The sequence below is a fragment of the Calonectris borealis genome, chromosome 4 (assembly GCF_964195595.1).
Source record: "Calonectris borealis chromosome 4, bCalBor7.hap1.2, whole genome shotgun sequence".
NCBI lineage: Eukaryota > Metazoa > Chordata > Aves > Procellariiformes > Procellariidae > Calonectris > Calonectris borealis.
The window spans coordinates 25372290-25389865 of record NC_134315.1 but is presented as its reverse complement, the minus strand read 5'-3'; the positions used below and the strand labels follow the sequence as shown (position 1 = coordinate 25389865).

At 35.4% G+C, this 17576-nt stretch overlaps 1 protein-coding gene across 1 annotated transcript in view; it reads left to right on the top strand.

The window, feature by feature from the left end:
• Positions 1-17576, top strand: part of ARAP2 (ArfGAP with RhoGAP domain, ankyrin repeat and PH domain 2) — a 126663-nt gene that overhangs the window by 93363 nt on the left and 15724 nt on the right. Inside the window, exons 24-27 of the mRNA XM_075148897.1 lie at positions 678-752; positions 1869-1986; positions 6564-6692; positions 13002-13141. Coding sequence (XP_075004998.1) covers positions 678-752; positions 1869-1986; positions 6564-6692; positions 13002-13141 — 462 coding nt within the window. The remainder of the gene's footprint in view (positions 1-677; positions 753-1868; positions 1987-6563; positions 6693-13001; positions 13142-17576) is intronic.

Below are 17576 nucleotides of genomic sequence, written 5' to 3'. Positions count from 1 at the left end.
ACTATGTAATGACAAGTTTTCATTGTGATTAATAATCACAATGTAGTCTTCATAGTAATGAATTTTGGTTATCTAGATATGTACATATGGCTATATGACTGAAATATTCTGTTATTTGTAGTTTTTCCTCTCATTTTTAAGTAACTCATTTTAGTTTGGGATTCTGTCCTGTCTTTTTTCATGGTTTTAAATTTTATTCATCTATTTTGGCACTGTCGTGAGCCTGGCTGACCTCTAAAGCAGAGTTATGGTTCTGACAGTTTAAGATACTAAGGTACACTCATGTCTTAGACTTTGCAGTCATAAATATAAATTTAAAATTTCCACTTATTTCATGTCTCCCCTAGTTTTCCTGCTCTTGAATGTATATTTGTAAAGCATGTTCATTTTGTTTGATATGATTGTTTGATTTAGTCAGGGTTTGGATTTTCTCCCTGAATCTGTGAATAGGTTTTTTTTTTTTCTTCCTTGCAGTAGTCAAATAAAAGTGAATGTAGTGCAGGTTTTTCCATTGGAATCAACATTTGCACTGTTTTTGTAGGTAAGTGGGTGAAAAAAAGTTCGAGTTCAGAAGGTTTTAGTGCATCTACTAGATAATAATTGTACTTTCTCAATTTAAAAGGATATTTAAAGAATTTTTAAGACAGTCCAATTTTTTTTTATTGTGTTTTTTTTAGGTTTCCCAGGCTGGAGACTTGCTTATTGAAGTTTACGTGGAAAGAAAGGAGCCAGACTGTAGTATTATAATCAGGGTTAGTGTACAGAAGTAAAACAGTGGTTTTACTAAGCACCTTCTCATGAAGTATACCAAATTTATTTTCATACATGTTGTTATATAATTACATAATGGAAGTATGAATTTATATCTATCATTATTCTTTTAAATAATCTTTTTTTTTAATTTGCTGTGTTGCCTAAATTTTGTAAAGACTGATTATTACGCATGATTAAGGAGAATGTTATGACACAATTTTAAAGGGGTGATGTCCTCCTTCAGTGTTACTGCAGTATACATTGGTATAAATTCTTGCAGCTTTATGGCTGCAACACACAAGAGCATTAACAAGTATGCAGCAAATGCTGGTTTCATTCAATAGTACAAGGCCATTTAAATGACCTTCCTCCTGATTTTTCTTTTTGCCAGTGGCTGTCTGCTTTCTTTGAGTGCTAAGAAACCAAAGCTTGTTACTTACTATAACTGAGATTTTTCAGCTTTGTATGTGATAGCCTATTTTAAACGCACTTGTCTCCATGTAGTACTGCTCTATTGTTTGGATGCTGAGGAAAAAAATTTCATTTCTCTAATCGCAAAGGACAGGTACTGTTAAGAAGGAAGTAGAAAATTTAGGGCAATGCGTTTTTTTTAAATGTTATACCTCTCTTTTTCTGTTTCCTTTTTGTTCTATTCAGCATATGACTCTCACACCTGTGTTTGTACATATATGTGGCATGTGGTATACGTAGATACACACATACATGCACATAAGACATGCTTTTTTAAATAGGAATTAAAATGGGAATATACATTGCTAAGACAAAAAAAATAGTACTACTGTAATATTTATCTTCCCATATCCAAGAAAACATATCAAGGCTTTTTTTTTTCCCCCTAATTTTTCAAAGGTAGAAAAAAGGAATTTCAAGTTACCAAGTTATCAGTCCGCTAAAGATTATAATTTCTATTTCATGGAACAAAATAAGGAAAGCATGCTGGAGTCTGATAAATAATTTAAGCGCTTCTAACTCAATATATCTGCTGCTTTTTTTTTTTTTTTGTAAAGCCAATTGCAGGGAGGAAGATTTTGAAAAAAATAGATCAGAAATTTGGAATTGTAATATATTATGAACTGACTCAATTTGTATTGCAGGTATCACCTTTGATGGAAGCAGAAGAATTAACTAATGATATTTTAGGAATCAAAAACATTATTCCCAACAAAGATGATATCTGGGCTGCTTTTGAAGTACTTGAAAATGGAGAACTAGGTTAGTGACACTTAAATTTATGCATGTTCATCAAATTTTATTGTTTTTATTTTTCAATACTTAATCAAAAGCTTAGTTCAAGAGTTACTAAAAAGTTCATAGAAACAAAACAAAAATTAGCCTTCATGCCATTGTTTTACTTTTGGTTACTGAGACATCTACATGATTTCTTTCTACACTTTGCCAGAAATAATGTGATGAATTGTTTTAAAATGCTTATAAATTCAGGGCTGAAAAAATATACTTTGTTAACTCTGCTTTGCAGTTCTTTAGTCATCAGCTATAGAAAAGTAGATCTTACCAATAAGTCTCAAAGAAGAAACTTACTTTCATTAGAATGTCAGCAGTTGATTTTATAAGGAATAATGTTTTTCAGAAAATGAAATGAGAAAATACATGTAATACTTAGGGGAAAGGATCTTTTTTTATTATTTAGTCAATTATTTTATGTGTGTAGATGAAAAAGGAGGCATAAAGTTGTGTAATCCTGTGTTTATGGCAAGTGGCATTATGGTGTATCTAGCACAATCTTGAAACATTTGTTTTAAATATGGTTCTGCTGCCAACAGGAGCAAATGTTACATGGTCACAATATTCATGAACTGTAAAAGGGTTTTAACATTGGGAGTGCTTTATACATGCTGGAGCTTGCACTTTATTATTAGAGATACTTAACATAAAGTAATAGAGTTTTTTTTAATTAAAACATTGTATTTCCATGAATGACTCACTAGTGTCATCTGATTTTTGAAGAATATGTGAGGGACAGAAATATGCTTTTAGTAAAAAGCAACATCTATTTGCACTTCAAAGTAAGTTGCTGCTCTTACTATTTTCATGTTACAGAAGTGGTCTGTGGACTAGTTTATTTCGGTAGTGAAAATACTGTTTTCAAGTTAAGGAAAAAAAAAACCTATAAAAAATAGAGAAAACTAAGATTACTAAATGTTCCAAGATTATTTGAATAGTTCTGTTGTACTTGATTTTCAGATGTGCTTACAATAATCTGTTTAGATTTACTAGTATTCTTGGTATACTCAGTCTTGACCTTGGCAGTATCAATAATAAGAATGGAATTGCATTCTCCCTTTTGACTTAAAATAAATGATCCTGATCCCTCTTTGCATCTTGCATCTTGTGGTGATGCTGTGTAGAGTTGTAACATAGAGTTCATTCCCAGATTCATAGATGTGTGTATCAACTGACAAAGAATGCTAGCATTTGTTCTCTTTAGAAAAGTCCTGATAATTCCTACAAGCACTCTAGAAATGCTATTTCTTTTGACTGAGTAATGGAAAAATTTGAAGAGGGAATTTTATTTTCTTAAACTTGATATATGTTTACAGGCAAATGAAAAATAAACTATATATGGCCAAGAGAACACAAAAGTAAATACAAAAGAGAGACCCCACAGCACCTTCTTGAGGTATTTGGGTGCAACAACTAGTATTTTAGTGTGGGCTAGAAATGTTGTCTCAGCTAATGACTATGGAAGATCGGCACAGTTAAGCTTAGAGTGAGACACTACAGGTCCTATATAGGACAATAAATGGCAAGGGATTAGAGTGTATCCCATTGAAACAAGAGTTTACAATGCAAAGTAGAAGTGGCATACCAGTGTTTTAAAACCAAAACAAACAAGCAAAAAACAAAATAAATAAAGTCCTAATTCAGCACCTGGCTCCAATCAGTAGAGACTGTGTTGATGAAATGTCTGCTTCATGGACCCCTTTCTGGAAGGATCTATGTATCAGAACAGGCGAACTGAATTAATAATGTTGAAAAATAAAAATAATGCGTGTAGTAAGAGGTACTTAATCAGGAAGACTCCTGTGGTGCTATGGCTGAATCTAGCAGATTTTCAAAAGGCTAAAGCACAGGGAAAATAACAGAGGAAAAATAATCCTGTGCAATCTTTGGTCCAAATGTGACACTAAAGAATTAAAAATCTACTCGAGTCTTTGCTGCTGCAGATTGATCTTACTAGCATCATTTGACAAACACCATTGAACGTTATGTGATCTAAGGCATTTACAAATAAGTTGAGATTCTGACATGTCATGACAGAAACAAAGTTTGCGTATTTGTTTCAAACGTACATTAATGATCACAGTGTCGTTCTGACAGAAATGAATTTTCTGCTTGTGTTCCTGCCGCAGCCTAGTATCTGTCCAAGTGCATGGTGGTATTCAGTTTGTTACACTCAATCTTGAAGTTTTATAAGAGTTATTTTACTTTTTAAGATATACTGCCCTGAAAACGAACCCTGAGATGTCAGGAAAATTAGAATTGTACATTTTCTAAAAAGTAATTTTCTCCTGATAGTATTGTTTAAGATGAAAATGACTGGTTTTCGATATTTACCAGCATATGATGACCTAAGTAAAAGGGTAATTGAATGTATGTGTTGACTGCTCGCTGTTCAGAATCCTAAAATTGCAATATTAAAAATCAACTAAATTATTTGCATATAGAAAAGTTGAAATAATTGATAATTTTACCTAACCTCATGCAGAACTTTCAATACCATATGCTTTTACAAAATGGGGTGTATATTTTTTTAGTAATTTGTGCTTGATGGATAGTTTGTAAATGAGGTGTGTTGCCAGTAAAATAGCTAATGCATTTCAGCATGATGATTTATGTACCATGTAATCCATGATGACAGATGGTCTTAAATGTAACTATAAATAAAACAGTAGGTGTTTACTCTGGGAGTGCTGGTGTTCTAGGAAGATGTGATGATTTGCCGGTGTTTCCTGGCTTAGATTTGTAAAGTTGTTTGTCTTTAAAATGGATGTTTCTATTTTGTACAAAGGCAAAAAGTTGTGTTAACTTTATCACATCAGCGTCCACAGTTTCCCCAAAAGTTGAAAAGAAATTTAAAAAGTTTGATCATTTAAAACAAAAGGGCCAGAAGAAATGGTGTTATAAAGTAGGGACTGAGCTGCTGTCTGCAGAATGGTATTTTTGTTAGGCTGCTTTGTTGTCATGTCTGAATAATAAAATCTTTATGTAAGTGGTATAACAAGCCTACAGGTAAGCTAGTTTTTTTGCATCCCAAAACAGCGGTAGTTTTTTCTGTCACTTAAGTGTGTTATTTGTGGCTGCTGCTTTCTGGAGCTCTGGTGTTCAGGAAAATATGTTCTGCTAGAGTGTAGTGCTGGACAGTCCCAAAGCAGCTGTTGACATTTCATATTCATCTACCCTAGCAGAAATGAAAAATGAGATTGAGGCGGCATACATTTCTCCTCAGTACTCAAGAGACACAGGGCTAGACTGTCTAACCCAACATGGCAGCGTCACACAGGTGTGACTTTCCAGGAGCTGTACCCAGCTCTTCTCAAGGCCTGGCCCACAGAAGTTGATATGCAAATGGGAGCTCAGAACTTTGGGAAAAAAATCTCTCTTTGGAGATAAAATGACACTTGGATCCACTGCTTGAAGTTGTAGCCCACAAAGCCATCGTTAAGGTTTTTGTGCTTTCATGAATTATAGCAGGTGCCTACTGCTGAGCAGGTTAAAGCCTTTGTGGGGGTGTGGGGGGGGCGTGTGGAGGAAGAATTAATAGAGAGAGGGGAACTGTACAGTCTCTCTTCATCCACATCAGTGTTGCCTTGTATGATACCTCAGCCTATGTTGCAGCTCAGATTTTTGCTGGATCTGGTAATGCAGATTTATGGGACTATTTGCAAGGTCTTCCCTACTTTCATTTGGTATATGAACTGGGGTTTGTACGGAGTACTGGCTGGACTTCCTTACCACTGCAGTTTTTCAATCCTGTGAAAGGGTATCAGAGTTTCTATTTTAGGGTGGATGATACCTATCTATCAACAAATATATGTTTGAGCAACTGAAGTGTTGAAGTGCAGGCATACAGTCCAGTCGTGCCTTCATCTATTGGTATTTTAATCTTGCTGTACTCTTTGTATGAGGTTGGAATATAAAAGTGCAAGTCTGGAAATTCCCCAACCACAGCAACAGGGAGAAGACCTAGTAAGACCACACACTTTTCCCTTCTAGTAAAAGGAATGTAATGAAACCAAGAGTCTGTCTCAGTCTGCTTTGATCATTAACAGACAGTATAATCTATGCAAATGTTTTTTTTTTTTTCACTGTAATTGCTCCAAATTCTTTGGGTTTTGATTGCAGAGAATTGGTGCCTATGATGATTCATTTTTGTATCGAGCCTAGGCCAATGAGGCCCAGGATAGCTGCAGGTCTCAGTTCTGTTTGATCATATTTAGGTATGCCCTGTGATAGTCCTAACTTCTGTATTTAGTTTGAAAGCAGTGTTTTAGTGTCTTTACATAAGAAAATATTCATAACTAAATACAAAAGAACCACTGAACATTTGACTACTGCTTGTTTAATTTGATATTTGTTATCTGTGCAGACCCTGCCAGCAAAGGTGTTGCTGCAGAAAGTCAATGAAGTGCCTAATTGTCTTATGTTGAAAGCAGTGTTTTTCTTCTGTAGCTCAAAGTGAATGTGTAACTTCTAAGGGCCTCCAATCTTGGGGTTGTTTTTTTTTTTTTATTTCAACACTGTTGTTTTTTATCCCTGGCATTTTTCAGAACGTCCTCTGCATTATACAGAGAATGTACTAGAACAAGTTCTTCACTGGAGTTCTCTACCAGAGCCTGGCACTGCATATCTGATAATAAAGAGATTTCTAACAGCAGACATGATAAAACTCTACAGTGGTACGTATCTCTCTTAAAACTTCAGATATTTCACGTGGGGACATGGCAATTCTTTTATAGCTGTTTTCTTGGGGCGAAGTGCCCCAGAACATCTGAATTCCTACTACTTTATAAAAGTTACTGATTTACTGAGGGTTGTGCTGACTTCCTTTCAAAACATAGAAAATATGTATATTTTTGTTTCTACAATCTATAAGCTCTCCCATTTGAACATAAAAGTATACAGAAACTCTGCATTCATTTCACAGTTTGTGAACTTCTGCTGTGGAGCTTGAGACTGCTGTTATATCCATAGTGCAGTTCTGCACATTCCATCCACATATATAATATACTATACTCTCTCTCTATGGACTATATATGCGTATATTTTCTATATATAATGATTACATTATATACAAAACATGATTTATATATAATTATATAAGTATGTTATATAAGAATAATTTCTGTTATATAATCCGATGCCTCCAAACTACAAAGCTAATTTAAATGACGTACTCAAGCACCTGAATGACTTAGAGAGTATATGGCCTGTAGAAAGGATAAGGAATTTAGATCTGACACTTGAAAGAAAATACAGCTCAAATATATAGTGGAAAAATATGATTTACAAGCTGCCCCAGTCCTATTTTATTTTTTTACATAATACCTGGATTTAAATCTCCTGTATAATAATATGTGGTATTTGCTTTGAGGGAAGCAGGAGTTTAGAAGTTAAACATGTCCAAAAATTACTATCCTGTTTTCAAGCAGTTGAAATCCTGTATGCTGTCACTGTAAAACATGCAATGGTGACACATGATGCCTGGTTTAATGGCCATCTGATTTTATCTAATGACTTATTAAAATGTGTAATCTTTTCTTTTCCTGTAGATCTCTTCCCCATACACAGAGGTATTAATCTCTCCATCTATATAATCTCTTCTGTCTTGATTTCAAGAAGAAAAAGTTATGCTGCTATGCTTATTCTTCTGAAAGTAATAGCCTTCTCTCATCATCCTTTATTCCTGTAAGAGCATATTCCACAAATATGAACCAACCTTAACAAGTGTGCTGTTCATGACTTTTGAGTTTCACTATCTCTCAACGTGTCATAGCAGATAGTGAATAGAGAGAAATGGCCTACTTTGTTAAAAGCTTGATACATGAACTCCCATCACCTCACTCAGTATGTGTTGAGGTATAATCAGAAAAGGGAATGGGTCATAAGGACTGTGTGAATCACTGCTCTGAGGAACACATAAGGATTAGGCTGAGGTTCAGTTTACAAAATGTAGTACTATTTAAAGGGGAGGTGTGCCATTTGCCCTTCTTCTCTCCTAATTTCTACATCCATTTGTTCTCCCAACCTATCACAGAAATTGTATAAATTCTATTCAGTTTGACCTTAGTCTAGACACACTGGCTTCTGACTGAATGTTTACATTTACTGGCGCTTTTTTTGATGTTAAAATAATTAACAGCTTATTTGATGATTTATATTGGTTTTCTTAATGGTTTGAAGGGAAAAATCTCTGCCATATTGCAGACTTATAGTATTGATCTCTGCAAACTCTACATGGCAGAGTAATCACGTGTATTACAAAACCTTTTCTTGAAAGTGGAACTGCCATTTTAAGGAACTTTTACATGGTGAACATATTTTAATTTCTAAAATGTTACTTTTTCTAACTGGATCTTGTTATAATAAAATAATAAACACAGTTCTGTAGTCATTTCATCTTGTTAGAGTTTTTGAGTCCGCTTTCAGCTTGTAAATTTACTCTGAAACATTAGCAGTACCGAGGAAAAGTTCACTAGCTTCAGCAAAACCGTGTATATATGAAGGGTAGGCAAAGATGCACAGAAAGTCTGCACCATTCATCCACATTTTGTAGTTGCAGGAATCTACGTGTTTATTCTTTCTATTTCTAATCTTACATCTGTACACACTGTTAAAACAAGTAAGCAGCTATTTCACAACAAAAAGATATGGGTTTTTTAGATAAACATTGTACTTCCATCATTAGGTAGTGTCAGAGTGAGAAAAGATACAGGATGAGGTCACTGGGGAAAGGATGCTCCCAGTGTCTAGAGGAGGAGGCAGTTGTGGTTACGCTGGGGCTCTCCATCTCAAAGTGCATAAGAAATAACTGCTGGCTTGAAGGAAGAAGGGGACATCTCAATCTTGTCAGTCTTTTATGCTCTTTATGTGGATAATACCTCCTTGCTGAGTAGTAGGGCTGAGGCCAGATGTCCAACCACTATTACTTGAAATCTGTTTTTTAACAGTGGATTCAGCCCATACAAATGGACAACTGGGTGAATGGATGTTCTCCTCCTTCGCAGTAAAATTAATAGGGCTGTGATCATACCATGTTTATAACTGAATTCCATGAATTTCCCTTGGTTCTCTGATTTATGTTAGAATCTTACAGACTAAATTAAGGTATTCCTGACCTTTGTTTCTGTTAATGTTACTTCAGAGCTTTGTGTCATCAGCACTTTTCTCCTTTTTCTTCTGGAGAATTTAATGATGTTTGAAATAATGTTGGTTCAATAGCGAGCCTCAAGGAACAACTCTAGTAGCCTCATTTCATCTTGGCAACTTATCATTGTCTTCCCTGTCAGTGCAATTTTTCCCATGTTCCTTATACATAGTACATTCTCCTTTTTCATAATTATTAACTCATTCTCATTTTCTCTATTTTAAACTAATTTCTCATGTTGTGCAATATCAAACATTGTATTGAGGTCCAGATGTATATTTTCTCTTGTCTAGAAATCAACTTTCCTTTTCAAGGAAAAAAAAAATCATTTGTATTGATATGTTTCAGTAAATTTGTGGTGAGTTTTCCACTGTCCTCCAGATCTTTAGTTATTCTCTCTTGACAATTTATTCCATAGCTTTTCATGCTTGTTGCAGGAGCAGTCTTTCAAGTGCTGTTCAGAAGGGCAAGGTGTGCGTTATATTTTGGTATAAGAGATACTCAGTACAGCTTAGTTCTATTTCAAGACCCTTTTTCTTCTCCCTACCTGAAAATTTCCCACATAAAAGTTTTATTTGTTAGAAAAATTTGAGAGAATAGATTCACTATAAAGTGTGTGTATATAGGTCCTTGAAATTTTACCAGGAAAGAGTTATTTTATGAGTGGGAAGTATGGATTTCTGAGAACAAGGGCTATTATTCAGAGATATTCTTTGAAACGCAAACTTCTAAACCATAGGTGGATCAATCCTGAATGGATTGAGTGCATCTAGTTCCTAGTAGTTGCAAAGTTCTTAAAAGTTCTGCATGTTTTGTAAAGTTAGTATCTGAAAAATCATTCTGATTAGGACGTATCCCGATTATTTTAGGTTTACTTTATGAAATACTGGCTTCTAAAGAATATAGAATAACATCAATTTAGAGGATTATTATTCTTTCTCCTTCAGGCTTTTCTAAGATCTTTGTAAGTATCAAGTGTTTGATAGATTTGCTATGGTGGGAATGCTGTGAAGTTTAGAATGAGTTTTGTCCTTTCGAAAGCTATGCGCAGAAATGTAAAATCTTCCAATTTGGTACAGATGTGGAAATACCCTGCTGCTCTCATTTGGTATGGTTAAAAAAAAAAAGCTTGTGATTGTGTTGCTAAGGATTCATATTCTATTCTGAACATGAAATAAATATTCCTATTGGCAAAGAGGGAATATGTTTAGCGCTTTTTTTAACTGTGCGTGTATATTTGCACTTATAACTGAGGCAATCCAAGTAACTTCTTATTTTAGTTGTTGAAATGTATTGATTCTTGCTTTAGATTCTATCTTAAACTCTAATGAAACTGGGAAATTTTCTTTTGAGATTTTCCTTTCATGGCAAACATGCTGATAAGAATGTAGTTGTTTTTATTTGATGAAACCAAAGAAGTTTATTATCTTTTTAATTTCCATTATTTTTTAAATGTTTTTCATAACTTCAGTTTGTACTGAGATATAAAGCAAGAGGTAATTAGATTCACAATTTTTAATTATCTTCTTTTTGCAAATGATTAAGGTTAGTAGGAGGAATAATTTAATTCCAACTGGCTGTTTTTCAGCCAGTATGAAAGATGGGATTGAGATACAACTCTTCAAGTTAGTCCCATAGTCCCTCTACACTGTGCAAATGATAGTAGAATCTGACTGAGTTTTAAAATATAACCTAACTGGGTTTTTTGTATGCATTTTAAAGTGTATTTGCATAATTGGACGTTTGAGACTGGGTATGACTCATGTACTTTTTGTGCACGCACAACCATGCATCTAATGCATTAATACATTTTTCACTATTAAAATGTTAGGGCTCTTCCTAAATAGTCATGTGTGGAATAACCATCTACAGATTCTTTAAAAGGACAAAACCCATAAATACTAAAATATAAGTAGCTGCAAACAGTACCGTGCAATATATTTGTATTAGACCCTGCATTTTGTGGTCATTGGTGATGTTTCATGCAAATTCTTAATTCTCCCTTGTCACCTCTCATACTTGCTTTGTGCATGTTATGCAGTACTTGAAGATATTGACTGCTCGTTTAGCAGAATGTATGAAGATAGAAAAAATACATAATTTTGATTAGTATACGTTACAGCAAGCGTCGCTTCCAAAGCATGACTATTTGTGTAGTTAGCTGTGGCTGTGTAATACTGCTCTTCACAAATTGAAAAAAATATGCAAACAATGAAAGTTGGTCTTTTCTGTATTCCTGTCTTTCCTGACCAAATAAAAATGTATTTTATGATACTTTTTATTGTTGATTTATTTAAAACATTTTATTCTTATTTTTGAGGTTATATTGTGTGCTGCTTCTTAATAATAGAGTTTTGATATCAGATGCTCAAATCCTAAATGGAATTTTAATGAAAAAAGCCAATTGAGCAGCTGGGTAAGGATGCTATTCTCCATACACCACATACTCCTTTTACACCACAGTTTTATTTACTATCTTGAAATTAATGTATTATAAAAACTAGTGGTATCATTCTGGGACTCCTAAACAAGTTTATTCAGTATTTTGTAAATAAGTGAATGACTCACAGGAAATATCTACATTTAGCAAAAGAAAATAGGTGGTGAAATCCAAAATATGGCATAAGTAGTAGGCTTGTAGTGTTTTGGGGTAAATGAATTATTAGCCCTGTTAGTATGGCTTCCTCCACAAGGTGAAATGGTGTTGACTGGAATGGAGGAGAAGAGTTCATCTCCTGCCCAGCTGCTCTCTGTTCACGCTGGCAGTCTGCTTCCAGCACTAGTTACCTCAAGGAGAAAAGAATACTTTAGAATTCTGCTGAATTCTGTGCTCTTTCATAAAGACTTCATAAGATGCAAGTAGGAATTTTTTTTTTCTTTTGTTGTTCCTTACTTTGTTAAAGCACTGTTTTGGTTTGAGTTTATATGCATGAGTCAAATCATCATGGTAATTACTGTAATTAGTGGTCAGAAGTTGTTGCTATTTGAAAGTGGACTTACTGGGAAAAGCTGATAAACTAGTTTAAAAAAAAATATACATATATTGGGCAGAATAGGAAAACCAAAACCATCTAGAAGTGGTGGTGCAGTAGTTTATATGTACTACTAATACTTTTTTGTATTACTTTATTTAGAATTTTAAATTGCAGAGAACATACTGAAAAATCTAGTCTCTAACATTGAAAACCTTCACTGATTCAGATTTTTTTTTTAAATAAAGGCTTTTTCAGAACAAAGTTAAATGCTTTATAAAGCTGACTGCAAAGTTGTGGTTTGGGTTTGGTGGGTTTTTTTGTAGGGGGGGATTGTTTTTTTTTTTTAATTATTATTTTTACCAAATATATGTGTGTTTCTGTGTATTTTGACTCAAACAGAAAAATGTAGACAGATTCATGACAAAATCAGATCTCTATGGAAAATTCTTGCCTCTCTGAAGCACAGAGATTAAAAGTATCCATGTCATACTTTTGGACATAACTGCACATTCTATTCTGAAAAGATTCTTTATTAAAGTGTGTTGGTGGATTCTTTCCGTGTTATCTTAGAAGTGAAACAGAGAAGACTTTTTTCCCCCAGTAATTAAAATCATAATGGTGTCAATATTTAAGAATACCTTTCTTATTAATATATCATATATATTAATATATAATGTGTTAAAATGTACTATATAATTATTTATATTTATATATTATATATCATTAATTTCATTACTTTTATACATATAATAACAAATCAGTGGAATTTTAATTTTAGTCTTTTAATAAACTAGGGACACTTAAAAACTAGCAGCTTCCAGTGTTGTAAAATCTTCTAACAAAAGGATTTTTTATTTTCTTGATAGATAAAACTGAGAAAGGTAGCATGAAAGCAGGCAATCTGAAGTACAAAGAAGAACCATCAAAACTACTGTCTGGAAACAAATTTCAAGAGCGTTATTTTGTGTTACGGGAAGGAAACTTGCTTCTTTATAAGGATATGAAGGTACAACAGACAAACTCTTCACCAAACTCTTAAGCACTCACTTAAGCTTTCTGTTTCATACGAAAAAGGGGAGAAAGGCAAACAGATCAACATCTCTGATACTAAATAGCAACTTCTAGAGTTTGGGGTTGAAGTACAAGATTTTTATCTTACTATTTCCCAGACGCTTTAGTAAAAGGAGTTTGTGTCAGTTGCTCATTTAGCTATTGTAATTATGCATTTCTATAAGCTTTAAAAAATAAAAGTAAACCAACATTTAGGAATGCCTACAGCTTGTGCTGTGACTTAAGTTTTTTTGAAAACCTACTGCAGAGAGCGGTAGTAGAAGTAATATGGAACTTAAGTGAGCTGCATGCAGTTTTTTTTTGGTATCTCACACAAAGCCTTTAGAAATTACAAGCAACAGGGTTCTTATACCTACAACTGTCATGATAGAAGAGATTATAAGAAACAAAACTCTCAATACACTAACAAAACCTTCCCCTGCTTCCCAACAGCAGTTTTCAGATGTATTCTCAGTCCTCCAAAAACTAGTATTGATAATTAGATATACCTCAGGATTCAACAGAAGCAAATTTAGGCAGACCTAATAGCATGGTGGGTTCAGTTTTAAATATTTCCTGGGAGTTTTCTTTAAAGAATGTTTTTGGGTGTGTGCAGTTTGTATTAAAGTATAAAACTCAATAATGTGCATCGAGAACTATGTTTTCATTTTAGTTCTGATAATTTCTGGTTTAAAAAAAAAAGATCTGGTTTAAAAAAAAAAGATCTTTTTTTTTTTAAAAAAAAAAAAGTTTACAGTGCTTTTATTTTTGCTGACTGATGGTTTTGCCCATCCAGCAAATATAGATGTATACTTGCTGACCTTCATAAAGTACTTTTTTTAAAGACAGATCCATTGCTCAAGTAAGCTAATGCAAAAGAAATACTATGACTTCTTGTGATACTGTGGATATAATCTTAATGAGAATGATCCCAGAATGTCAAAAATAGTGTCTCATAATTTAGTGCTAAAACTCAAATTGGCACATATGTAAGAATAAATTAATATGCCCATAAAGCTTTAATTAGTATCTTGGAAAGAGTTTATGATAGAATTGTGCTACTTTAAAATTTGCTTTTTTAAGCCATTCTTATTTATAAAACATTAAATTCCGCAACTCAGGTGGAGTTTTGAACAGTGTTACTTTTAAATGGCTTTAAATTTGTTTTTTAAAAAAGCAAATGGAAATACCATTCTGACAAATTGGTATGTATCAGTTTGTTTTATTTTCTTTTGAGAGATGTTCAACTAGCACTAATAATCTTGGTTTAATTTTAGTCATATTTAGAAATGAATAGTAAGAAAGCTTGACATTGAAGATGGAAAATTGTATTTAATAAGACTGCATGTACTATTTAATTTATAAATTCTCATTAAGCGCAAATTAAGTTTGTATATGCAGGTGGAGATACATTCTGTTAAGTGTTTCTCTTGTTCAATAGCAATTATCAAAAAAGTGAAAAGTTTCCATGATTATGTATGTTAAATTACAATATTGTGCTAATTGACTGAAATAACATACCACTTTAGTGTACTGTTGTTAAGAGAGAAGCTCACACACAGACAAATGGTTTCCTTAAGGTACATTTTTTGTGAGAAGTATACTGTTGTTTAACTAAATAGTATGTTCTGTAGGGGTGTTTTTTCATCGTGGCAGTACCCTTGCTGTGAGCGGCAAGTTACACAAGAATACCAACCTTAAAACTATTGTGTGTTTTTTTGTTTTGTTTTGTTTTCTTAAATGTTTATGCCATCTCAGATTCTGTCTTTTTTTCCCCATATTGGAGTGTTAGAGATTGAAAGCTGTAGAGGAGGAAATTGAGAATCCAGGACAGTAAACACTACGGAGTAGGTTTATGTACTGGGATTATAGGATTTGTTAAGTTTGGGTTTTCGTTTCCCCCCCCCAAAATAGAAAGCTAAAACACTTGACCTAAAAGTACTAAAGGGGTGTTAGTTGTGTTCTGTAGTAGAATTAGTGTACATGAGAATTTTATTGTTTCCTTTCAGCATTTCATTCCCCAGGCATGTTCAGTTCTCATACCTAGTGTGGGTATATGTCTGTTGTAGGTTGGCTAAAGGTAGTTTGTTGAAGAAGGAGCAAGGAAGGAGGGAACCTTAGGAGATCTCTAGTCCAACTTCTTGTTCACAGCAGGGCTAGCAACTTAGGTCAGAACAGGATGCTCAGGGCTTGATGCAGTTAAGTCCTGAAAACCCCCAAGGATGGAGATTGCGTAACCTCTGGGCAGCCTGTTGCAGTACCTTGCTGCCCTCATAGGAAAAGGTTTCTCCTTGTATCTAGTCATCTTCTCACGATGTGAAGAGCCTCATTTCATCTTCTTGATCACTTCCCTTAGGTCTGCTGTTAGGGGGGCTGCTGTTAGGTCAGCCTCTCCTCACAGGGCAGGTGCTCCAGCCTCCAGCCAGTTTGGTGGGCCTCTGCTGAACTCACTCCAGATTATTGATTCTCTTTTTTCTATTGGGGGGGCCAAAACTGGATGCAGGACTGCAGATGCAGTCTCACAAGTGCTGAGGAGAGGGGGAGAATCACTTTCCTCAATCTACCAGCTGTGCTTCTGCTAACACAGCGCGGGAGACCTTCTTTGCTGCCAGGACACACTGCTGACTTATGCCCAGCTTGCCATCTACCAGCACCCTTAGGTCCTTCTCCTCAGAGCTGCTCCCCAGTCTGTGTCATTGCAGGGGTTTTTTCTTTCCCCGGTGCAGGACTTGGTATTTATCATTGTTGAATTTCATAAGATTCCTGTTGGCCCACTTCTTTGTCCTCTGTATAGGTCCCTCTGGAAGTCAGCCTTGCCCCCAAGCATACTGACTGGTCCTCTGGGTCATTGAGAAAACTTGATGATTGACTCATCCAGGTCATTGATGAAGATGTTAAAAAGGACAGGTCCCAGAACAGACTCCTGCAGTACTCCCCTTGTTATAGGTCCACAGTTAGAGTATGTCTGATTAACTGTCACCCTCTTGAGTCTAATTGTGCAACTAGCTTTTTACTGATATAGATGTCCACCCATCCAGACCGTAACTTCCCAACTTGGGTAGAAGAATATTGTGGGAGACAGTGTGAGGAGCCTTGATAAAGCTGAGGTAAATAATACCCACTACTCCCCCCTCATCCACAAATCCAGTTATTTTGTTGTAGAAATCAATCACGTTGATCATGCTGCATGCTCCCAGTAGCATCTTCTCCTCCATGTGCTCAGAAATATGCTCCAAGAAAACTCACTTTAGGATTTCCCCAGGGACTGAAGTGAGGCTGGCAGGCAACTAGTTCTTCAAGTCATCTTTTCAGCCTTTACTGAGAATGGAGGCAATGTTTTCCTATTTCCAGTTGCCAGCAATTGCTCCTGATTTCTGACACTTCCAAGCTGACACAGAGCAACCTTTCAAGAATGTCAGCCAGCACACTCGGAACCCTTGGATGCAGCCTATCTGATCCAGTGGACTTGCGTGACTTAAATTCTGTCAAGTCTTTCCTGGCTTGATCTAGTGCTCCTCTGGTGCAGTCGTTATTCTCCTCCTTGAAACCTGTCTGTAAGTGTAGAGGCCTAGGAGACCTTGCTGGTCTGAAGACTGATGCAAAGAAGATTCTGAGTTACCTTAGCCTTACCTGTGTCTGCTGTTGCTAATTCACCCTCCCTGTTCAGCATTGGGTACATTTTCCTTGTTCAGCCTTTTACTACTAAGGTACCGGTGTAGAAGCTCATCATCATGTTGCCCTTACTGTCCATAAGCAGGTCTCAATTCCAAATGAGCTTTGGCTGTCCTAACAGCATATCTACATATCTTGGGCAGTGTTTCTAAATTTCTTCCTTCATCGTTTCTCCCTGCGTCCACTTCCTGTGTACTGCCTTTGTCTGCATTGGAGCTCCACCACGAGCTACCTATTTACCTGGGCTTGTCTTCTGATAAATCTGCTTGTTTTCCTGAGTATTGCGATGAACTGTTCTTGTTCTTTGAGAATGCTGTCCTTAAAGACCTGCCAGCTTTCCTGAGCTCCTTTACCCTTCAGAGTTGCCTCCTCTTATGGACACTCACCTATCAGTTCCTTGAATAAGCCAAATGTTACTCTTCTAATCTCCGTGGTCTGTCCTCTGCTAACTTGTCATCTTTTTTACCCTCAGGACCTTGAGCTCTACTATTTCATGGTAACTATGGCCAATACTACCATTGATTATCTCATCGCTGACCAGTTCTTCCTTGTCTGTGAATAGCAGATCACCCCTTGTGCATCACCCCTTGTTGGCCCATCTAGTGTCAAGAAGTTATCCCTGACATTCTCCAGAAATAAGCTGGATTGCTTGTGTTCCACTGTGTTGCCCTTCCAGAAGATACCAGGGAGAGCAAAGCCCTGCCTTCCCTGTCCCCTGC